At 42.8% G+C, this 25391-nt stretch overlaps 1 protein-coding gene and 1 non-coding gene across 4 annotated transcripts in view; both read left to right on the top strand.

Moving 5' to 3' along the window:
- NRG2 (neuregulin 2) overlaps positions 1-25391 on the top strand; it is a 247842-nt gene that overhangs the window by 52846 nt on the left and 169605 nt on the right. For 2 of the 3 annotated variants that reach the window (XM_053913461.1, XM_053913460.1), the window contains exon 5: positions 18450-19225. In XM_053913461.1, the coding sequence (XP_053769436.1) occupies positions 18517-19225 (709 nt within the window). In that variant the 5' untranslated portion in view covers positions 18450-18516. Of the gene's footprint in view, positions 1-18121; positions 18233-18449; positions 19226-25391 lie in introns of those variants that run through there. The other variant, XM_053913459.1, reaches the window with a different exon arrangement.
- On the top strand, positions 13179-13280 carry LOC112318213 (U6 spliceosomal RNA). Its single transcript, XR_002976186.1, has one exon. It is a non-coding gene; the product is annotated as a U6 spliceosomal RNA (small nuclear RNA).

The following is a 25391-nucleotide window of genomic DNA, read 5'->3' as shown; positions in this document are numbered from 1 at the left end:
GATGGTAAAGAGATGGCAGAAGTGATGGTAACTTATCTAAGTGATGGTAGCAGATGGTAACAGTGGAGAAAGGAAGAAGTGGAAGGACTTGTAATATATTTTGCAGGTAGGGTTGACAAGACTTGGATGAGATGTAGGTGGTGAGGGAAAAAGTAGATTCAATATCTTGTAGGATTTTGGTTTAAGCAACTAATTAGAGAGCAATGTAATTTACCAGAATGATGAAGAATAATTTGGAGATGGGATTGGAAATCAAGGCTATATTTTGAGAATGTTAAATTTGAGATACTTGTTAGACTTCCTAGTGGAGATGTCAGGTAGGCAATAGGACATGTGATTCTGGAGTTCAGAGAGGAGGTAGGTATAGATATGTGGGAGTCATTAACTCTTAAATATATGTAAAGCCATGAGATTACCTAGGGAGTGAGGCTACATGGCGAAAAGAAGGGGTGATGCTGGGGAATACCAACAATTTGAGGCTGATCAGAGGAGGATGAGCCAGAAGAGGAAACTCTAAAAGAGTGACAGTGAGCTGTGACCAAGTAGCTCAGTTGGTCAGAGCATTGTCCCAATACGCCAAGGTCATGGGTTTGATCTCCTGTCAGGGTACATACAAGAAGCAACCAATGAATGCATAAATAAGTGGAACAACAAATTGATCTTTCTCTCCCCACCTTTCCTCTCTCTTTCTAAATATCAAGAAATAAAATGTTTAAAAATAAAATAAATCAATGACCCATGAGATAGGATAAATATCAGCAGTGTGAGGTATAGTAGAAACCAAAAGAAAAAAAAAAATCTTTCAAGAAAAGGAGCAATGAATTGTTTTGAATATTGCTGAGAGATGTATTAAATAGGAAGATGAGGACAGGGATGGTTGTTCAATTTGGCAAGGTGGAAGTCATTGGTGACCTTGACTAGAGCAATTTAAATGAAATGATGTGGATAGAAACCACATGGGAGTGGGTTGAGAGAATAGCAGATGGGAAAGTGGAGAAGAGGGACCACAGACAACTGATTCAGGAAGTTATGCTATGAATGGGTATAAGAAAGCGGGACAAAGGGTGAAGGGGTTATGGGGTTGAAGACGTTTTTTATTTTTTTATTTTTAGATTTATTTATTTATTTTTAGATAGAGGACAAGGAAGGGAGACAGAGAGGGAGAGAAACATTGATGTGAGAGAGAACACTGATCGGTTGCCTCTTGCACGTACCCCAACTGGGACCAAACCCACAACCCAGGCATGTGCCCTGACCAGGAATTGAACTTGTGGCCCTTGGCTTTGCAAAACGATGCCCAACCAACTGAGTCACAGTGGTCAGGGCATGAAGAAGTTTTTTAAATGTATGATATCAAGTCATGTTTATCTTCTGATAGGTGCGAGTCCATAGACAGGGGAAATTGATGATGTAGCAGAAGGGAAAGATAATTGATCGAGTCCTTGGAAAGGTGGAAAAGAATGGGATCTGGAACACAATCAGAAGTGTTGGCCTTTGATAGGAACAGGAACCGTTTTTTCAGCGTAACAGAGGGAAGGCAGAGTGCGACTACAGGCACAGGATGGTGGGTATATACGGGGGTGGGAAGGATGGGGAATGACTGTCAGATTTTTTCTTTCTTTTACCACAGCATAATTGAGTTCATCAAAACAAAATACATGCCTAACATTATGTATCAGGTGCATAAAGGAAGTGAGCTATATAGTCTCTAGAAAGTCTTGCCTAAGATACTCTTTCAGTTCTATTGCAGCTTAACAAACTACTTCCAAACTTAGTGGCTCAAAACAAGAATTTATTATTTCTCACCATTCCTTGGATCTCCTGGTTCTTCTGCTTCACATGGTGTTAGGTGAAGTGCTGAGAATGGTGTAATATCCACCATGGCCTCACTCCAAATGCTGGCAGATGGTGCTGGCTGCTAGCTGCAAGTGCAGCTGGGCTGTCAACCAGGGGCCTTATCTTCCTCTTTGTGGGCCTTTCCACACAGCTGCTTGGGCTTCCTCACAGCATGGTGGTCTCGAGGGGGAAAAGCTTCTTACATGTTGGACAGTGAGGTATTTGGAGGAGATTCCATATTAGGGTGGTTTCAGCTTCAGGGACCACATTTTACAATTTACCCATACAGTTTCTAGCTGGGAAACCATACCCATATTTTGTCTTGCTAATTAAAACTGTATGATAAGAATCCTTAATGATAACAACAATAAGAGCTGTGATTTTTCTTAGACCTAGAAAATAAGCAAAGCTTTATTTCTCCTTTGGTGACTTGAATTTCTTTTTCCAGGTAGAAAACTGCCACCTGTCAACGATTCCTCTTATTTTCCTGTGCATGTTACAGATTTATCCTGAGTGAGAAACTTTAAAGTCCCACTTCCTTCCCATACCAGTTACGGCACTTTTCTGACACACTGTCAAATACAAAAAAAGGAGCGTGGAAAGAATGATTGCTCACAGGGGAAACGAAGAGCTCTTGCTTCCGACTCCGTGGATAGAAACACAGTCAATGTGAAATTATACTCAAAGCTTTGTGTTCCCGAGAGAATGGAGAAAAGGAAACCTGAAAAAGTGGTATGTTCATGAGTAAGAAACTGTAGTCAGTAAAATATGAAAGATACATATACAAATAAAATACTGGTAGACACAAAAAAATGTAGCTTCTGGTGAAAAGCTACATGGTCCATACTGATACATCTATAGTTTTCCATTTCAAAAAAAGTTGAATTATAATCATTATAATTCATTTTAATGGATTTCTGTTTTCTCCTGGACTTACATCACAAAACTGCAAACTAAAACATACCTGAAACTAAATATAAAGTTCCATTGGAAAATGTCATTTTGGTGAGGAAGTGGTTATTAGGGGAACCAGTCCAGGTGATATTGTAAATATTGCACCATACTTGTACCCTATGTCTACTAGAAATCATAGTTCCTATTAGGAAAACTTTATATTTGCCATAGCTTCTGTACTTTACAGCACCTCCCCTACTTTTACTCACAACCTCTGCTTTCCAGACCATGGGAATTTCCTTCACATGTGAGGCTCCCAAAGACTCCCTGCAATGATAGAAATCATCCTTATTTTCTCTGTTTAATTCAGTAGCCTCTAGTCACATATAACTGAGAACTTGAAATGTGGCTAGTGCAAATGAGGAACAGAATTTTAAATTTTATTTAGTTGTAATTGCTCACAATTAAAATTTAACTAGCCACATATGTCCAGTATGGCTACCATACAGAACAGCACAGCCTGATGTCTCACCTGTAGCTCACAGAATTCTGCTCACCTCCTTTTCTCTAGAATTTGAGAGAGGCTGAGTTTCAGTATCCTATTCACTAATAGGCATTGCCCTATCATACAGCTTTTATCTGTAGTAATTTAATTAATGTTTGTATCCCTTATTGGATCACAAGCTCCTTAGGGACAAGGGCTGTGTTTGGGTTTTTTTTCTCACTTTTATATTAGACCCAGAACCTAGTCCAGTATCTGAAACATAATAGATGCTCAATTTATATGTGAGTATATGAATGAATTTAAAAGTATCCCTATACTTTTGGTGTAAATGAGGACTTCATGATTCTGTGTGTATGTGTGTGTGTGTGAGAGAGAGAGAGAGAGAGAGAGAGAAAAGAGAGAGAGAGAGGGAGAATTTGAAGATGTAGAGAGGAGAACAAGACAAGGTTATTAAAGAAAAACCAAGTTGGCTGCAGAATACTTTGGAACTGAACATTGGCTTTATTAACAAGACTCTTCTTAAGCATTTACTCTGTGCCAGACAGTATCTTAAGTGCTCCTCACAAGATGACCTATGGAATAAGTACTATTATTATCACCATGTTGTCTGTGACATGGAGGACAAGAGGAGTAACTTACCCAAGGCCGTGTAGCTAGGACCTAGTAGAGCAAGCATTTAAATCCATGTAACCCAACTTTAGAGCCTTCTTAACCACAATGCTGTCTTGCTTTTTGCGTTTGACTGTGTCCATATGGTAGTAGAAGCCTAGTGACCTCATCAAATGTCTGCATCAGGCTTTCGTTTAAATGTAAGCTTCAGTAAGCCAGTGTGTCCTGGAGGCTAGGCCTCTTTCAAATGGGGCAGGTAGAGGGATATGGGAATAGTAGGACCAAGAACAATAGAATGTAAAACTCAGCACAGGATTCCTTTTCCAAAAACTTTAAACAAATATATTTTTTTACCTCTAGGATTTTTTTTTTTGCCTTGTACATAAGAAAGGGAAATGAAACCTTTCCTTTAGTAAACAAAACACAAAATAATCAACCTCCTGTTCCAAGTTTCTGGTGGAGTAAAAAAGACTAATGAAAGCTAAGAGTTACTATAGTCTTAGTGTGAATTATCTAGTTTTATTTCTCTGTCCCTCTTCCCTCCCCTCATCTCTATCACAAGTTTAGAGCTCCATAGATAGTCCATTATTGACATTCCTATTTAGTTGTTTCTCTAATTGTTTCTTGTAGGGGTATCTTATCTTCCCATGTTAATTATACTCTGCTTGCCTGCTCTCACCCATTCCCACCCCCAGATTCACTCTCCACCCTTTCTGCTCTGAACCCTGGAGCACTGACCTCTGTAGGTTACAACACCCTCTTCCCTCTACAGAGAGTGACCCTGGTACCCTTACCCTCTGACTTCCGATTGCTTTAGTGGAAGCTTGGCACAGGGGTAGAAGGACCATCAGGAAGAAAGAGGGATTGGTGTATTTCTTCTTCCCCCTTTCTCCCTGCTTAGGTGCCATGTTCTCGCAGTAGCTCCCTGACAGCCCTGGTGGTCCTGCACTCACTGGGATCTGTAACACTTTCTTTGCCTTACCCTTCCATGTCTAGGGACTGGAAGGTTTGACAATTCTTGTTAGTCCCTGGGTTCCATTACATATTGTTGTTACCTTGAACTTTGCCCACATCTTTATAAATAGTCCCTTTAATACATTATTTTCAGTAAACTGTTTCAAGTAGGATGCTGCCTTGATATATTTCCCCTCTAGCAGTATTTTAAATTAAAGGCATGGAAGAGGCCTAGACTTCCAAATAGATATAAAATTAAATAGGCCTCAAGTAGATTGTCCCATAAATTGGATCAGGAGATTTTATCACTCTGTTTCCAACACTATTTAGGGGAAGAGACTTTGAATGTGACAGACATGGGTCCCCATTATATGTATCAGAGATAGGTCATCAGGCTCTATTTTTTTTATAGCTTGAATGAAATGACCTCAAGTTTATTCATTCCCTTGGCCCTAAGACTCTGACCATCAAGCAATCTTGTGATTACTGAATTGGTTTCATTGATAACTTGATTCAAAGAAAGGGGTACCTTGGAGGGTGGACAACAACATTCCAGACTCTGAAAAAATATAGACTTCTCTTACATTAATCAAATTGGTATTTTTAAAGAAAGAAAAGAAAAAGAATACAGTTCCCACCTTCCCCCTTCCCTAGCACACTACCTTTCTTTTTCTTTCTGGCTTGTATTTCTAATACGTATCTTGTTTTTGTACTGTATGCAGATATTTCCATTTTATTAAAATTCACATAGTTACTGGATAATTATTAACATAAAGTAGTTTGTTAGACATTAATCAAAATTTTACCATTTGTTATTTTTATGGACATTATTATTTCTTTTTTAGAGCTAACAGTGCCTTCTTTTATTTTTATGTATGTATTTTTTTTCTTATGGCTTCAGTCCTATGTTAAAATGAAGATTCTTGTTACCCTACAAATTATTCTGTATGTCTACTCTGTTATTGTCCCCATTCTTTGTCTTCCTTCTTGTTATAATAGAAGAATCATTTTTCCTGCCAAAGAGCAGCCCCTCTCTGTGCTCTTGTGCCCGCCCTCTCCTGGCTTTTGAAGGGCTTCCTCTTCATTTATCTGCTTTCTCCCACAATGCTTTCTTCCTCCTCACTGGAACATCCCAGTAGCATCCAAGCACACTCTAGCATCTCTGGTTTTGGTAAAACCCTCCCTTGACTCCACATCCACCTCCAACTAGTACTTCATTTCTCTGCTTGTCAGCACAGCAAAATGTTTTGGGAGAGTTGTTTATACTGGCTGTCACCACTTCCTTACCTCACACTGACTCCATTCTGGCTTCCGTCCAGGAAGCCATCACTCTGCTGAAACAGCTTTAGTCAAGATCATCGGTGATCTACACGTTGCTGAATTCTATCGCTCTTTCCCATCTTCCTCAGCCTCTTGTAAACATTGGACACAGTTGACCAGTCTCTTTTTAAAATACTTTCTTCTCTTGTCTTCCATGATACCATTCTCTCAGTCTCCTTTCCTGACTTTTCTTCCTCTATTCAACTCCTAAACATTGGGTTGCCTCAGGGTTAAGTTGTAGATGTGCATCGTGCATGTGTGGCTATGGAGCACTTGAAATGTGGCTTGTCCGAAATGAGATATGCTGTAAGCATAAAATACATTCTGAATCTCAAAGACAGTATAAAAAAGAATATAAAATATCTCTAATAATTTTATATGATTACATATTGAAATAATATTTTGGATATATTGGGTTATTAAAATTCATTACATCTGTTTCTTTTTGCCTTTTTGACACGGCTATAGAAAATTCAAAATTACATATGTGACTCACATGTATTTCTATTGGACAATGCTGTTCTAGATCCTCTTTCTTATCGACTTTCTCTTTTCATCATCTACTTTCATAGCTTTAAATACCATCTATATGTTGACTCCCAAATTTAGACCTCTAATTCGGACCTCTCCTTTGAAGTCTAGACATATATCCAGCTAACTTAAATTACCATGTGAATGTCTAACAGGTATCTCAGTATTAACATGTCAAAAATGGAATTTCTGCCCTGGCTGGAGTGGCTAAGTGGGTTGAGCGCCGACCTGCAAACCAAAGGGTTGCCGGTTAGATTCCTAGTCAGGGCACACGACAGGTCCCCAGGAGGGAGTGTGCGAGAGACAACCACACATTCTCCCTCTCTTTCTCCTTCTCTTCCCCTCTATCTAAAAATAAATGAATAAAACCTTAAAAACATGGAATTTCCTATTTCCCCTCGCCTCATTATGTTGCTTGCTAAGTTTCCCATCTCAATCAATGGTGGCATCATCTGTCCAGTTGCTCAAATAAAAAATTCAGTCATTCTTGATCATTCTACCTCCCTTACTTCATTCAATCTTGGTTGGTTGGTTCCACCTTCAAATTATACTTTGAATTCCATCAATTTTTCCTCCTTTCCAGTGCCAGTGCCCCTGTGTAAGCCACTGTCACCTCCTACTCAGACTACTGCCACAGCTCCTGAACTGCTCTCTTTGCTTCTACTCTTGCACCATTGCAGTCTCTGCTCCATATTGCAGAATGATTTATTTACTTATTTATTTAATATGAAGTAACACGTTTATCCAACTGGTTCATTAATTCTATTTCTTGTTCAAATGTTATAGAGAGAAAAATAAGGAATGTGTACAGAATTTGTGCTACTGTGAGGACACAGACAAATGACTGAACATATCACCAGCTGCCTGTCCAGGTCACAGCAGAGGTTCCTGGGCCCCAGTGCGGTGGAGTGGTGCTATGACAAGGAAGGGATGAAATACTGCAGGGACACATCCTCATGGAGCAAATCAAAGTGAGCCATCTTGTGACTCAGGACACTGCAGACGGCCTTTGTGGGGTTTACTTGTCCAGCAAGAAACTGCAAGAACTTCCTAATGTCTGTGTACTTCCACCATCTGGTCTGGGTTTCTGTCCTGAAAGTGTTTTCAGAGGCTAAAATGACAGGAATACCTTGGGATGTAACAGAGGACTTAATGGAGGACTTCTAAGATCTTTAAAATAAGTTGTAACACACACTACTTCAGATTCTATTTTCAAGTGCAAGTCTCCATTAGGTTTGCTTCAATATAAGATGATTGCTGATGTTTTTCATTCTTTCCACAATGCTCATTATAGTCTTCAAGACTGGCAAATATCTATTCACATCAGAGTCTAGGACTGTGGCTCTTGTAAATTCTTCCACAGTTTCCTAGGAATAACCCTTATGGTGATGTCATGGGTCACCATGCGACCACTTCTCAACAAGATAACAGCTATCTGGCGATTGTGATCTCTACGTAAATTTCATTGTTTTCCTTGGAGACTCCTTCCATCTAGAAACCTCTGACATTCCCCTGGAGAAGCTCGCAGCACATGCTGGTCCCACCACCTGCCCCAGACGAAATTGAGCTTGTGCGGGGCCCATGGGCAGGGTACAGGCTTAGTGAGCTTGGCCACCATGAAACTGATGTGTGTGAAGGGGTTCAAACAGGCTACTTCCACGATCTTGGACAGCAACTTCATGACAGGACTCGACCCTTGGGGGGACTGCTGGTGGGCTAGAGTCTGGCCCTTGCCCTCAGACTAGAATGACCTCTTTTAAATATAAACTAGAACATACCATTCTTTTACTTAAATTCTCCGATGACTTCCCATTGTACTTGGAATACAATCCAAACCTACCATAGCAAGGCCCAGCATAAATCTGATCTTATCTCCCTGCCCTCATTCATGCCGCTCCTGTTCTAAGAATCTTTAACCTCACTGGCTTTTTCTCCCATACTCTGATGTCAAGTTTGTTACTCTCTCAGGCCCTCTGAACGGAATTCTTCCCTGTTACTCGAATTCACTGCTCGCAGAGTTCTGTGTGGCTAACTCCTCTTCATCTTTCAGACCTCAGCTCAAATATTACCCCTTTAAAGAGATTACCCTTGCAAGTGCCATTCTGTCCTAGTCACTTTCAATCCAATCATAGACACCCTTTCTTATTCCTCTTTTCTTTATCTTACTGAAATATTTTATGTATTTGTTTCCTTTTTGTGTGTCTGTGTCCCTTTAAGAGTGTAACCTCTTCAAGCGTGGGACCAGCCCTGTCTGGGTTCAGTTGGCTGGAGTGTCATGTCAATGCACCAACGTTGTGGGTTCAATCCCCAAGCAAGAAGGTATGGACAGGAAGCAGCCAATGAATGCATAAATAAGTGGAACAACAAATCGATGTTTCTCTCTCTTCCTCTCTCTCTCTCAAATCAATTAAAAAAAAAAAAAAAGAGTGGGACCTCATGTGTCTAATTTGTACCTACATTCTCAGCATCTGGTATAGAAAGCTTGGTCCAGAGTAGGCTCTAAAAATATTGTAGTTTTGAGTGATAAATTGCAAAATGAATATTAATCAAATGGATTTTTAAAAGAATGAATAAAACTATTTTTGAAATAAATAATTTCATTTTGGAATGAATATGGAATGTCTTAGAAACTAAGCCATAACTTAAGGAGTTTTTAGGCATTAGGCCCTAATAGATAGTAATCCCTTAGTGTGATCAAATTTGTCAAGTTCAGCAAATATTGAGGACCTAGTGTTTGCAGAGTGTATGTTCTCTGCCCTCAGAATTGGGAAAGCTGAGAGGACAGTAGGACACTGAGCCTGAAAGACAAATGGGAGGGGTGACATTAAAGGAAAAAAGTGTTGGGGTGGGTGGGAGGTCTAGGGCAGGCCCTTGCTCAACTGGTAATAGCTCCTGCCTCTCATTTTGCCTAGATTTTAACTCTAACAGGAACCATGGCTATTATTTCTTTAGCATCTGGGTCAGTATGCAAAGTAGGTTTTCAAGAAATGCTTCTTGGTGGAATGAATAAGTAAATTTATGAATTGTAAAAAAAAAACCACTCTAGGAAAAGTAAAGTCTTAAAATTTCTGACTATGGCTGATTTTGGAAGTGTCTGGGAAGCGAATGAAAAAGAATGCACGTAATCTAGAAAACTATAAAGCAAGGTTGAATTGGACACCCAAAGACAGAGAAGGGAGAGAAGAGAGTGGGAAGAGAGGGAAAAGAGGAGAGAGAGGAGGGTTTGGGAATAAGAGAATAATTTCTTCTTCTCATCCTGCTTCACGCCCCCACAGTTGAATCAATCTCAAAGTTCCTGTTGACCTCAGGAGAGGATTCCAAATACACAAATCAGGAAAACAGAGGGAGGAAAATCTTTTAATGTTAAACAGTAAGAAATCCAGCTTGAGGACATGTTGTTTTTCCCAATCCAAATCAGATATGCTGTGACGTGTAAAAGAAAACTAATGAGGTTGTGAAGCATGAGCGTATTATCCGCTTGTGATACTACAGGAATGATACTGACTATATCTAGATTATACTTTTGCCGTGGTCTTTTTTAGGGAGCTTCTGGATTTGTATCTAAAAGTAATATCTGGAAAAGAGATAACAATTTGTGCTCACATAGCACTTTTCATCCAAAGGTCTCAAAGCACTTTACAAAGAAATAACTATTATTATCCCAGATGGAACATCTCAGACAGAGGGGCTGCCACCCTTTTCAACAAATTGGGGAGTGGAAGCCCTTGAACTCCTGACATAGGCTATACATGATTGAATCATGTATAGCTCCTCTTGATTGGGAGCTGGGACTACCATTGATGTTACTTTTTTAAAAAACACAAAGTTGAACATCAGGTTCTACTCTTAAGAATTTTAGCATGTGTTCAAAGCATATGAAAATGGGTAGTTTTAAAACTTCTGAGTTTGAGGTAAAGTATGGCTACTGAAAAACAGAAAAGTGGTTATTCTAGTCAGACGAATAATAGCTAATGTGTCGAGCATTACTCTGCGTGGGCTATATATATTATTTTATTTAAGACTCACAACAATTTGAATGAGGTAGGAACTATTACCATTTAACCCACTTAATTGGAAACCAAGACACAGAAAAGTGAAGTAACTAGACCAAATGTCAATTAAGCACGTGGCAGAACTGAAATTCAGAGGTAGGTAGTTTGAGTTCATTGCCTACAATCTTAGCCAGTCATTCTGTGCCAGGTACTGGGAAGCATTTTGCATGAATTACCTCACTGAATCCTCTCAAAACCCTAAGAGGTAGAGTTATTATTATCCCAGTTTTATTGGGGAAGGAAACTAAGGCTAACAAAGGTAAAGTGACTTGCCTAAGGCCACATTCCAGTAGGGGTGGAGCCAGGATTTTGAAATGTGGACAAAAGAGCACTAGGCAAAGAATCAGGGTTTTAGTGCTGTTTTTGCTACTAAGGAGGCTGTGTGACCTTGAGCAAATCAGATAACCTCTGTGGTCTCTAGGTCTTCCTCTGTGAAAGGAGGGCTTTGGGCCACATGGTTGCTAAAGTCCTTACCAGTGCTAATATTCTCGGATTCTCAATATCTGTTTTCTACTTAGTTCCTTGTTTGAAAATCCTTGGAGGAAAAGAAATGAACCACACAGAACCTGAGAGTGACTGTGGAAGCCAAATTTAGAAAACAGAACTCAAAAGGATAAAAAAAATAAGTTTACAAAATGCCTTTATTCAGAAAATGCAACTCCCCTGCAAAGTGTTTGGCTTGGTTTGTGAGACTCAGTGACCATAGAAAGGCCATGCACACCTCACTCTCCTGGATGGAGTCAGTCTTCCTGGTTCTCCTGGATGGAGTCAGTCTTGTAACCTGGTTCAATGGCCCCTTCTGGCCACTCAATTGGCTAAAGCTGGAGGAAGTCCATCTTGTGTGGGAAGAATCTGGGAGAAGGAAGAAACCAGGCTTTTCATGTGGGTGTTCTATCTTGAATTCAGAATGTCTATACCATTCTGTCTACTTCTGGTTTTGTTCTCGGTGGTTATTATATAGTGACACCGTCCACTGCCACCATGAACCAGCTTTTTCACAACCTTGCGGGAGCCACAGTGGGTAGCAAATGGGTCTGGCTTCCATTTCTCTGTGTGGTTCTGTTCAAAAGTGTGAGCTTGATCCAAAGGGAAAGAAATCATTATCTCAAAGAGAAATCTGTACTCTCATGTTTGTCGCAACATTGTGCACAGTCATCAAGGTATGGAAAAAACATAAGAGTCCATCACTGGATGAGTGGACAGTAACGGGTGTGATAGAGTGAGGCCTGTCCAGAAAGTATCTGGCCAACCGCTATGAAAGCTAGATGCATTGTACATAGGACAATGGCGCCTCAGTCCCCTTGAAAGTAGGCACCTTGGGACCTCATGCAGTTCTCCAATTGCCATCAGCTGCCCCATCGTATTTTTCTGAATCTCAATGATGGTCTGAAATCTCTTCCCTTTCAAAGGTGATTTTAGTTTGGGGGAAAGCCAGAAGTTACAGGGTGCGAAATCTGGGCTGTAGAGGGGCTGAGGCACCTGGGTGTAGTGGGGCTGAGGCAACTGGGTATAGTGGGGCTGAGGCACCTGGGTGAGGCGCCAAAAAACTACATGAGACAATGTGATGCATTAGTAGATGCATTGTCATGATGAAGCTGCCAATCATCCGTTGCCCATGGCTGCAGCCTTCTGAATCATCCTAATAGATTCTGCAGAGGAATGTTCAAAATTTGATGCAGATTCATTACTCTGTCTCAGTCATTGTGAATGCAACAGCCACACGGTACACACACTCACTCAATAAAGTACTGACCCCACTGACTAGTACAGTGAGGTCACTGTTCACGCATGTGCATTCCACTCCACTCTCCTTGGCTGCCAGGTTACATTGATGTGACGCAAACAGTTCTCATTATATTAACAATGGCTGGACTTTTCCCGGACAAACTAATATATGTATCTCAGATGGAGAAAGACAGATACTACATGGTATCATTATATGTGGGACCTAAAAAAAGTTAGACTTATAGAACAGAGAATAGAATGGTGGTACCAGGATTAGAGGATTGGGGAAAGGTTGGTAAAACCTCTTCCAGTTATAAAATTAATAAGCTCTTTTTAAAAGAAGAAAGGTTTTATTTATTTATTTTTAGATAAGGGAAGGGAGGGCGAAAGGGAGGGAAACATCAATGTGTGGTTGCCTCTTGTGCGCCCCCTGCTGGGGAACCTGGCCCACAACCCAGGCCTGTGCCCTACACTGGGAATCAAACTGGCAACTCTGGTTTGCAGGTGGGCACTCAATCCACTAAGCCACACCAGCCAGGGCTAAAATGAATGAACTCTTAAAACCTAATATATAACACAGTGACTAATGATATGTTATATAACTGAAATTTGCTAAGAGAGTAGAACTTGTGTTCTCACAAAAAAAAAGGGGTAAATATACGAGGTGATGGATGTGTTAATGAACTCAATTGTACGAATCCTTTCACAACGTGTATCAAATCATCACCATGTACACTTTAAATAAATCATGGGTTCACTTTGGCGGCACATATACTAAAATTGGAATGATACAAAGGTTAGTATGGCCCCTGTGCAAGGATGGCACGCCAATCCGTAAGGCACTCTGTATTTTGTGCAGTGTCCCAGTGGGTGTCCTCACACCCTTTGATTACCTCGGAAGAAATATGATTCGAAGTACAACATGTGGCACTTAATAGCAAAATTATGACCTTTCACTATAAAAATGTTTGTGTAAGGCAATCTGTGAAATGAAAACACAGCTGAGTTATACCTGAGTTATTTGTGCTAATATGTCAACTTGCATTTCCTTCATAAACCTTAAGGTCCTGAAATCGACTTATTCAAAAATAAATACATACAGTACAATTTCATCAAGTATACCTCAGTAAGGCTGGACAAATTTAAGTAAATAAATAAGGCAGGGGAAAAGCCAAAAGTGTGAGCTTGAGTTTGTGTTAAGTCTTGGCCCCATTGGTAGTTTTGTGATCTTGGGAAAGTCATTTAAATGCTCTCAGTGTCTCAGTTTTCCTCATCTCTTTGTAAAATGATTCTTGTACCACTTGCTCTGTACTGTTCGAATTTCAAGTAGCCTGACATTGGTGACAGTAGTTTGGAGACACGAGCAACCTCACGCACGACAGGGAAAGTGAGGCTGAGAGACGCCTCTCACTCAGAGATGTGGCGCGCACGGGGCCAGCGTTCTGACAACAGGCAAGCCTCGACGGGAGCCCATTTCTGTCATTGTACAAGTTGCTGAACTTCTCTACGTCTCGTCGATATGTAAAATGCAAAGTCATCGAGGCATGGAAATACAGATGCAATCGGCCATTAATATATGGTAGCTATTATTTTTATTATCAGTTATTGAATTTATGATGAAGAGTTAGCAGGTTTAGAATATCAAGCTTTATTTTCTAAGACATGCCTGTTAATTCAGTTTTATCCCCAGGAAACAGTCAATATAGAATTAGTCTGGGCTAGGAAACCAAATACCCTGTCTTTTATACTAAATTACTGAGGCTAATTCTGGAAGCTCGTCCTCATACATTGTCACACCTTGAGGAAAACCGGACAGGTACCTTTCTTCCCTCTAGAAGTTTTGCCTAAGTCCTACCTTCTGTGGCTGCAGGACTTCCAGTAGACTTGGGATCTCAAAAGTTACCTTTGCATGCTAAAGAAGATAAAATTATAGCAAAGTAATTCCCACCCCTTTTAAGCATGACGATCTCATTTAGAGGGAAAAAAATATTCAAGGAATCCCATATAACAATAGTTCTACTTTAAGGAGCTTTTGATTGAGAAAATACAGGATAAAAATTAACCAACAATAAAAATTTAGAGCAGGGGTGTCAAACTCATTTTCACTGGGGGCCACATCAGCCTCCGTAGTTGCCTTCAAAGGGCTGAAATAATTTTATGACCGTATAAATGTAACTATTCCTTAACTGTTAAGGAGTTGAAATTACATTTGGCCCTTTGAAGGCAACCGCGAGGCTGATGTGGCCCACGGTGAAAATGAGTTTGACACCCTGATTTAGAGGATTCCCCTCTTAACATTTTTTTGAGTAGGTAGTATATGAACTTGATATAAATTCACAAGGTACAAAAGGGAATACCATGAAAAGTATCCCTCTTGTGCCCCATTCCTCAGTCACGCAGTGCCCTTTCCAGGGTCAATATTGCTTTAATTTGTACTATGTCCTTTCAAAGGTAATCTACGCTCTGCAAATATTTGTATATTTATCTTCTAAATATTTATTTATGTTATTAGAGAGAGAGGAAAGGAGAGAGGAAGAGAGGGGGAGAAACATCAATGATCGCGAGAAACATCATCCAGTTGAGTCTCTATGCACCATGACCAGGCACCGAACCTGCAACCCAGGCAGTTGCCCTGACCAGGAATCAAACCAGTGACCCTTTGCTTTGCAGGATAATGCCCAACCAACTGAGCCACACCAATGGGGGCTATATATTTATATTTAAAAAAAAAATGGTAGCATATCTTGCCACTCTTCTTCACCTTGATTCCATCTTCTTCATATTAGTGTCTTGTTATGCTTTAAAATGGGTATGTGAAAAAAAAAGAGAATGTGTATTTTTATTCCTCCCAGTGGCATCTGAGTGACATTCAGTGACAATTGAAAAGTTGCACTGAATTTTTAAATATACGGAAAGTCTTAGTGTGCAATAACTACACACCACCGAGAGATTCTCAGCTCTTAAATTGGAAACCACTGGTATAAGTAAAATATCAATATTCAACATTCCTTTTGGCCCTTACTCTGCACCAGGCAGTGTTCTAAGCATTTTACACTTATCTCACATAATCTACATCCTTCACATCCTTCTAGTCTCAGTTTAAATGTTATCTCCTCAGAGAAGCCTTCCTGTATCGAAGTAGATCTACTGTCTCCCCTTTCCATTATTCCCTATCACTTCCTCCGGTTTATTTCCCTCAGGACTTGTGTCCCGCTAAGTAATTTAGTTACCTATTCCTCTACCTACTTTTTAACTGCTGTCTTTTCAACTAGAATATCAGCTTTGAGAGCAGAGACAGTATCAGTTTGGGTCACAGATATCTACGCAGTGACCAGTACTGTGCCTTGGTGCTTTTCACAGAGGAGCCATTTGATTGAATATTTATTGACTACGTACATAATGAACAAAAACCCAACTTTATGTGGTAGACCCTCTTACTACCTTCCATTATATGGGTGAGAAAACTAAGGCCTAGAGAGTGAAATAGACTCATCCCAAAGTTAGTAAGTTAAAAAATTGGATTGAAGCCCATCTCTGCTTGACCCCAGAGCACCAGATTTCCCCCACTATTTTGGTCTCAGAAACAGAAGACTGAATATAGTCTTGGTTGAGGCTGATCTTAGTATGTCCCTTTCTCTCCCTGGGACTGATTTTTTCCACTAAAAAAAATGAGAGTTAGTGATCTTTATAACAATGTTCTGTGATGTACAGTATCTGTGATCTGTGAAAAGAAAGGGGAACAATGAAGGGACCAACAAGATGGACTGTGCGTTTAAGAGAGTTGATTTTCAGTTCACTAAAGATTTGCTGCTGCTGCTTTTATGCCAGGTACTGTGTTGGTTGTTTCATTGGGTAGGGATACAAAGACTAATAGGACATAGTCCCTCCCATTGAGATGACTGGTCTGAGCCCGGGTTGGGTAGCTTAGCTGGTTAAAGCATCATTCTGATATGCCAAGGTTGTCGGTTCTATCCCCAGTCAAGACACATACAAGAATGAATGCATAAATAGATCAAACAACAAATTGATGCTTCTCTCCCTCTCTCTCTTTCTAAAATCTTTTTTTTTTTTTTTTTTAAAGATGACTGGTCTGATGGGTCTGATGCAGCCCCAGTTAACAGTTGCTTGAAGTACAGCGTAGGTCAGTGCAGTAATACGTGTGAGGCACATGGTAACACAGAAGAGGAAGGATTCCTTCCATCATGTGTGTGTATGGGGATAGAAGGGAGGGGTGAGGTAAAATGCTGTGCTGGGCCTTGGGGGAAGAATGGTTTTCTAGGTGAACAAGGTAGAGATGAGACTTCCTGGACATGAGAGACATGATGGGCAGAAGCACACCAGGAAATGACACAATGTGCTAAGGATTGCTAGGGTAGGAGGTTGGCTCCCAGAGTGTGGAGCTGGTTAGATCAAGGGAACCCATGAAGAGTCGTGCTGAAGAGCTTGGATTTTACTCCTGAGAGCAATGGCACTGGCAGATTTTATTTACGTTTTATTTTTAGAAAGATCATGCTGGCAGTGCATGGTGGAGGAGGGTGATGAGGTGAGGTGTAGAAACCAGTTTAGAGGCTCTGCAGTAGCCCAAGTGAGAGATGATGAGCACCCGGACCTACAGCATTCACGGCAGAGTTGGAGAGCAGCTAGATGAAGCGGAGATATCTTAAAATGTAGAGCCAAAGGATTTGGTGATTGGTTAGATGAGGGAAAAGAGGATGAGGCTAAAGAATTTATCAGAATAGATTTGATTGCCAAGTATAAAATGGCGCCATTAATAATTACAGGGAATCTGGACTGGGGTGGGAAAGATAATGCCACTGGCTTTGGGTATGTTACGTTTGAGGGGTCTCTTAGCCAGGAGGAAAGGTCTAGCTCCCTCCTTCCTTTCCCAAATAGCAATCCTAGTCTATGTCACACATCCATGGGCCAGTCTCCTGGGGTGGGGTGGGGGTCAGTCAGGGGTAAAATTCTCCAAAATCTCAGTGGAATTTCTGAGCTCCACATTCTTCAATCATATAAGTTGGGTATTGAAAACTTCCTGGGTCCTTATTCATAGGAATAGAATAGATGGTGGCCTTGATTTTTAAAATCTGATACTGGCTTCAGTTGAAGCAAACTCTCCTACCTCTTGCAAGTACCAGACTTTTAAAAAGAAACCATTTCCTGTGGAGCAGCCTCTGGCCTGACATGCTCTGGCTCTCAGGTTGGCTCCAGGAAGCCCCCACCTCCTTAGGGAGCGGATTTTAAAAGGATGAGATTGCAGCCTGGTCACCTCTAGGGGCTGGAGAAAGCCCAGATCTTGGGGGGCTTGACCCTCTCCCAACCACCACCCCTGGTTAGGTGGCCTCAATGCCAAGACCTCACGTAGCCCCAACTCTTTACCAAATGACGGGGCTGGGATCCTCCTCCACTCAACTGGAATCTCGAGCGCTCACCTGGCGGTGGCAGGGCCGAGCACGTGGGCTCAATTAGGGGCCAGACTTTGGGGTCCTCCCAGGGAAGGAGACAACCCTGGAAACGGGAGACTGGACCGCCAGCGCGTCAGCGGCAATCTCCCTGGCAGCTACAGCGGGTGGCCAAGGCAGGGACACGCCCTGTGTCCCACTGCCTACTTCAAAGGACTGTGCCAGAATCCGTAATCTCTACTCCGCCCCCTCCTCAAGCACTACTCCACTCTCGTGCAGATAAATCCCAGGAGCAAAGGGTAGAACGATCCCTTCCGCGCCCCTGCGGGCCCAGAATCTGGGCTGTAAAGCAGTGCAGTCCCAAGCTTCCCCTGCAGAAGCCGCGCTCCTCACTCGGTCCGGAGGTAGAGGGGGCGCGAGAGAGCAAGTGGGCGGGCGTCCCATCCTCCGCATCCTCCTCCAGGTCCTGGCGCGCTGGGTGGGAGCGTTGCGCGGCTCCGCGCTGCGCATCGCGGCCCGCTTGCCGCCTTCCTCCTGCCCCCTGCCCTAGCTGGGCCACGTCCCCGGGCTGCGGGTGGAGGGCTACGAGGCGCTAACGTTACGCTGTTTCCGGTTTTCCAGCAGGCTCTGTTTCCCCTCCCAAGGCGGCGGCGGCGGAGCGGCGGAGCCCCCCAAATGGCCTGGCCAGATGCGGCAGGTTTGCTGCTCAGCGCTGCCGCCGCCGCCACTGGAGAAGGCTCCGTGCAGCAGCTACAGCGACAGCAGCAGCAGCAACAGCAGCAAGAGGAGCAGCAGCTGCAGCAGCAGCAGCAGCAGCGAGAGCAGCAGCAGCAGGAGCAGCAGCAGCAGCAGGAGCAGCAGCATCTCCCGTCCCGCTGCGCCCCCAGAGCCGCGGCCGCCGCAACAGCCGCAGCCCCGCAACCCCGCAGCCCGGAGAGCCGCCGCCCGCTCGCGAGCCGCAGCCGCCGGCGGCATGAGGCGCGACCCGGCCCCCGGCTTCTCCATGCTGCTCTTCGGTGTGTCGCTTGCCTGCTACTCGCCTAGCCTCAAGTCGGTGCAGGACCAGGCGTACAAGGCACCCGTGGTGGTGGAGGGCAAGGTACAGGGGCTGGCCCCAGCCGGCGGATCCAGCTCCAACAGCACCCGTGAGCCGCCCGCCTCGGGTCGAGTGGCGCTGGTGAAGGTGCTGGACAAGTGGCCGCTCCGGAGCGGGGGGCTGCAGCGAGAGCAGGTGATCAGCGTGGGCTCCTGTGCGCCGCTCGAAAGGAACCAGCGCTACATCTTTTTCCTGGAGCCCACGGAGCAGCCCTTAGTCTTTAAGACGGCCTTTGCCCCCCTCGACACCAACGGCAAAAACCTCAAGAAAGAGGTGGGCAAGATCCTGTGCACTGACTGCGGTGAGTCGCCCCCTCTCTCTGCTGGAGAAAGGGGGGAGGGGCGAGCTGGTGGAGAATGGGGGTGGGGCGTAGAGGTGCTGCAGGTGCCCAGGCCTGGCAGTGCCGGGCCACTGGGGGTGGGGCCGCCCCTGGCCAGGGAGCCTGGCAAGGGTGGGTGAGGGGGTTGAGGTTGGGGAGAAGGAGGATCACGCTCAAAGTGTGCCAGGGGTGGGGAAGGGCCGGGGGAGGCGCTGGCCTGTGCCAGCAGGGATCTGCGGCTGATGTATGGCATGTGGGGCTGGAAAGCTGCCATCATAGCCCAGCAGAGTCAGGAGAAACGGAGAGGTCGGGGTGGTGCTGGCCCGCGGCTGAGTGAATCAGGAGTGACCCTCGGTCGGGGGCCTTGCCCGCTCTGCTCCCACGGGCCTGCCTTGCCCAGGCTGGCAGGGTCTGCAGGAGCAGCTGGGCAGACTCCCAGGCTCTGAAGGCCTCCGCTTACAAGTTCTCCTAAGGAATGATGGCCCCCGCCCCCTCCTTCCTCTCCGGGGCTCCCGGCTCTGCTCATCCACACCGCTGGCGCAGGCAGAGTTGGACTTTTTCTGCTACTGTTTTCTGACCTCCATGTGGATCAGGTTTTTTGGTTTGTTTGGGTTTTTTTTTTTCTCCATGATTTTCTCAGTCATGATTGCCTACTCAGCGGGTAGCACAGCCTTCTCTTAACCTCCAAGACTAGTGAACAGACACTTCTTTGGGCTGTTTCTGAGAGATTTTACCAGGTCTGTTAATGGTGATGATGATGAAATAGAGTAACTTCTGACGAACGCTGTAAGTTCAGCTCTGGCATCCCACGGGCAGGATGTGTTGACTGCATCTCTGATGTTGGGTGCTGCACAGGAATGCAGGCGCTGAGAAACAGAACACGGAGATCTGTAGATCTGTGCAGCTGGGATGGAGGTCTCCCATGTCACAAGTCAAAGAAATGTCAGTCGAAGAGTTTTTTCTTCTTGTACTTCTTTTTTTTTTTTAAAGATTTTATTTATTTATTTTTACAGTACTTACTTCTTAGGAAGGTATTTTAAACCAAATTGTCCCCATACTGGAGTATTTGGTGTTAGCTTATCTTAATGCTTATTCATGTTGGGCTTTCATTTTGTCCCAACTAAGTCTGAATTTGGTGCCTGTGGTGTGACTCTGAGCTGTGTAATCCCTGCATTGTGATAGATGTCCTGGACTGTCATAGAAGTTGGTATGTTTACCCAGTTTGCTGATTCTGGGTAGTGTAATGAAGCTTTGAGTTAAGTAGCAGAGAATGTGGAACAGCTCAAGGAAGTTCTGCTGCCTTCATCTTCCTAGATCAATGCCTTTGGCTTCTGGAAGCTTGTCTCCTTGCCCCCTTCCACTACCACCGCCCCCACCCCATCCTTCAAAAGACAAATTTTAGTTTAGTGATGGGAGTATAGCTAGGCATTAAATTCAACTGTATCACTTTAATGAGAAGAATCTTGCAGCGTCTTAATGAGAAGGGGAAAACATTTGGTGATAACAGCAGTTCTCTCCCTGACATTGTTCTGTGGAATACTGTTGACTGCTCTTTAATGTTGGTTTTATGTTCTGAAATGTTTTCTGATGACAAGTTGAGACCAGTAAAGAATTTCTAATTTTTTTTATTCTGCTAAGTATTTTATCTGAGCCACTCTAGGGAGCTGTGGAACTGTATTGTACAGTAGGAAATAGTGAAAACATTTACTGAACCTTGTCCAAGGACAGCTTCTGTTTTAGATTTCGGTGAGTTGCTCCTGCATATGCAGAGAGCAAATCGCCAGTGTTGTCCGCTGAGACCCGATGGTCATTGTCAGATAGCCCCATGGAGTAACTGCCTTCTCTGCTTCAGTCCCCCTCCCCCCATCAATGATACCTTGTTTGTTTTAGTGAGCATTTAAGAGTTTACTAGTTGAATGTGGAGATTATGACAGATCTGAGGGTCCGATGCATAGTCTGCTTTTAGGTTATGCTCATCATCTCGTAGGATTAAAATAGCATGTGTAGTAGTAGATCTCTCAAAAAGATAAATTTAGGACTGCAATCATTACTCAAGCAAAGGCCCTCCCACTCCACACATTATCAAGGAGAAGGAATGGTATAGAAGTAAACATCTTAGAATGCAAAAATATTTGCTTTGAATTGATGGTAAATAGGTACATGTCAGTTTGGGGGGATTACATAAGGAGAGCAGGAATTAAAGGACGTGTTTGTGAGGAGAAACTTGTGGAACTGGTGATAATATAACAGAAGAACATAAATTGCACTTTCTTATTTTCTACCATGTGGTTAAAGAAAACATGGACTGGTAATGGTATATTAAATAAGGAAACAAAATCATCCTAACTAACCACAACACCTTCCTTGTGCTCAGCAGGAAATAACTAACAAATTCATTTTCTGTTTTCTATCTCTAAAGAAAACCCTCTGGGCCACAGGGTCATCGGGAACATTTTCTCCTTGGAGCAGGTTTGCCCATTGCAAAATAGGGAAACTGGCACTTGGAAACTGTCATCATGGCGGTTATGTTGAGCAACTGCGGTTGAATCGTTACTTTGTTCAGCTAGTTTCGGCTCTGAGTGTGTCTGGGTCCTGAAAGGTGTGGTTGCTAGGGAGATGATCCAAGAGTTGTGTTTTGGTGGACCAGGACTTTGGGCTAATGTACTATATAGAAGGGTATATTATGCTTAAAAGTTGGCATGCCTCGGTAACATTAATTCAGGGGTCAGACCGGATCCCTCTAAAAGCTCCTCATAAATGGCTAATTTCACTGCAACTGTGAAGTGTTGACTTGAAGCCTGTGAAGTCCTTCTGGAATAGCACTGCCTACCAGGGGGCATTTTTACGGATCTAATGTGTATCATTCATCCAAAATGACTACCTCTGGTGATAAAGAGTTGAGTAAAATCTTTGCACTTCGAAGAAGATTGAGTACGTGGAGGGGTTCTCTGTGTCTTCTGTGGAAAAGGACAGGAAAAATCATTCGAAAAACGCTCAGGGATTCGCAACTCTGCAAAGTGCTATAAAAGCATTCTGTTCTGCAAATAGTCCTGCATTTTTAACAATGGTTGCATATATTTTTGGTATAACCATGCTATAACTTGTTGCTTTCATATATATATACATATATATATGATTTTAAGCTGTTCTCTTATTGAATAGACATAGTAGATAGCATTAAAAAAAGATCATTGTTTTGGGGGGACTTTCTGATTTGAAGTTTTCTTCCAAGGCATAGTGTACTTTGTTGTTGACGATGGAAAAGGTGTATTCCTGGGGGATTTCACATTCTTTAGGGTAGTTTTTAATTCATTTGGCACCTAGATTCATATATTAGTGGAAGGTGGTTCACACAGTTGAGTAAAGCAAAAGCGACTGCATATTTTTAAAGTGCTGTTTATTTAAAGAATCTGTTCTTCCCCAGCCAGCTGGAAACCCAGCTGTGATGCAGCTTGAAGATGGGAAAGTGAAACTAGATTAGAAACTGACCAGTCCTGGGGGGTGAGGAGGACCAGGCTTGGTTAAGGCTTTAGGAGCAGAATTAGCGTTATAATGTCATTATTTCTCTCAGTGGCTGCTCTCCTCAGCACACTGGGATTCTTGGAGGCAGGAACCATATTTTATCTTTGAGTTCTCATTTCTCCTTGCTCTCCTGCCCTCAGCATCTGAGGTTGCCCTTGACTTGTGAGACTCTCATAAGTGTCTTTCGAATGGATGAAGTCTAGTGAAGTTAAAAAAGCAAGCCTCCCGATTAATACTAAAACAATCTTAACTTGCCGATCTGTGACACTAAGTTCTGGCTGAAAACCTGAGTTTGATGATCACCTCTGTGCTGTGGGAAGCTTTCTTCTAAAGGAGCCGTTATCAACTAGAGCACTTACCACGAAGCGCTTAAGCACTGTGCTGATTAGTGTTAATGGGATTTAGGCAGTGCAGAATAAAACTCTTGTTGGGGAAGAAAGACCCTCTTTTTTGGAGGGTAGATTAACCACTTCCCAACCCTATGTTTAAACAATAAAATGACTATCAGTTTGAATTAACAAATGGCAAACTAGGGAGAGTGATATATTAACTGACTAGGTGATTAGCTTCCTCTTACCATCTTTCATTATTGAGGACATTTTAAATTTATTTCCTAACAGCAAATAATCAAGTTTGTTTTTTCTTTTATAAAATTGTATTATATTTTTGAATATGTAACACATTTATGTGGCTCAAAGTTCAGAAATTTCCTTAGACTGTATGATGGAAAGTCTCCCTCTCACTCTGTCCTTGGCTACTCAGCTCTAAGGCAGTTGTAAAAGAACATATTCTTAAAATAGATGTTTCTCTAAAAAGCAGAATGTTTTCAAAGTAGTCATGTATATTTTTAACAGATGGAAAAATGTTAATTTTGCTATTAAGCTAATTGTATGGTAAATTCTTCCCATGTAATAGATATTTTTGAAAACCTAACCCAAGATCTTAATCATTACTTTACCTCTCAAATATAACGCTAGGGCCAGAAGTGAAAATAGCAACTTCTTCGATACTTTGCCATTAAGAAGCTTTCTGTGACAATGAATTTGGTGAGTGAGTCTTAATCGGGATGCTCAAAGGAGAGAGCATCCCAGTGAAAGGTTCGTTACTGAGCTTTGGGGCTGCAGCTGTGCCCGAACAGCAGTTCCTACTGTTTCACACTCCTGCGACAGCATCCGCGTGGGAAATCATATGACTCCATATATGGAAAGAGAAAACTCCACAGTTCATGAATGCTTTGATTTTCATTTAGAAGCCGGAGACCCCAGTTGGCTGATGAAGTTTGATTTTGACCATATTCCTGTACACTTGGTACGATTCCAGGGGGGAATTAGCCCCTCACATACTGGTTTGAAGTACTGCATTTAAGGTAACTGATTTGAACATAGTGCTAAAATGTCAGAGGATCGGGGAACTGCCATTTGGAGAAACGGGGAAAACGCAGATATGCAAATCTAAACAGTGAGAAGTGTTAACCCTCTGAATCCGGTTGGCTCAATGGTACGTGGCAATTTCCAACATTAATTTGGAAAAGGAACGGGGATGTCAGCACTGATGAAGTCCCCACCTGTGCACTCTTCAACAACTTGTTCCTGGGTTTTTCTTTTCAAGGTCTGGAGTGGTAGTAGTATAATTTTCACCAAAGGTGAAAGAAATTTCCCCCGAATTTGAGTGTGGTTGGATGTCTGTGAAGTGGGGATTTTTGTCCTACTTGTTTCTAGTGAATTAACTCTCGTCTCTCACTTTACTGATTGAAATGTGTACATAGCAATACATCCAGTTTATGAATTTCAAGAGATGATATAAGGAGCTCTTTAGAAAACTGGGGAAAGTAGATGAATTGACTGGTGGAAGTACTAAATTATGACAAGTTTGGAAAAAGTGACTGTCTTTTGTGAAATGAGTCCTTTAAAAACAACAGCGCACAGATGAATCGTGGTGAGCGGGAGCTCCGCGGAAGGCTGTAGAACTGAAGCAAACCCGGAGCGTGATTAAAAGGCATTAGAATGACATGAAAGAGAACATGCTGTACCCAGCAAAGGCTGGGGAGCTTTTGCCAATCTGGGGTCTAAAAGACAGATTCGCACTGACTGGGAGCATTCGCTGCTAATCAGCTATGATGTTTTTGGTAATTAGGAAATGAGGTTAACTTAAGGCACCTTCTTTCTCTGGCTAGTCGCTGCCAGCAGAGTGTGGCACACAGGCTTCGTTCTACAGTAACATTCCCTTCCCACTTTGCACATGCAGTGAAACCCAAATAGCCTCTCCAGGGACCTTCTCTGGACAGAGAGCCTGTTAGCTCTTCACTGTGCCTCTGCTCAGGACCTGATTGTGCTGCTTGCCTCCTGGGGTTGGGGCTGGAGGTAGTTAACATTCCATTTACCCTTGCAGAGGTCTCCAGAGTGGCCAAGGCACAGGTATCCTAGAGGGTTTCTGTATTCTACTAGCAACATCGACCTCCAAGACGTGATGTTCAGGTTACTTTTTACTTTCTCTTCAGAAACAGAATCCTAAATGGTTCTCTTTTTCCTTCACAGATTTCCTGCCCTGTGCGGAGCACATTGGCCTCCCCTCCTCTCTCTCTCTCCCTGATCTGTTTATACAGACTGAGGATTTGTCTTTGTCCTTT

The sequence above is a fragment of the Desmodus rotundus genome, chromosome 10 (genome assembly GCF_022682495.2).
Source record: "Desmodus rotundus isolate HL8 chromosome 10, HLdesRot8A.1, whole genome shotgun sequence".
In the NCBI taxonomy this organism is placed as follows: Eukaryota; Metazoa; Chordata; class Mammalia; order Chiroptera; family Phyllostomidae; genus Desmodus; species Desmodus rotundus.
This window is presented reverse-complemented; position numbering and strand designations above follow the sequence as displayed.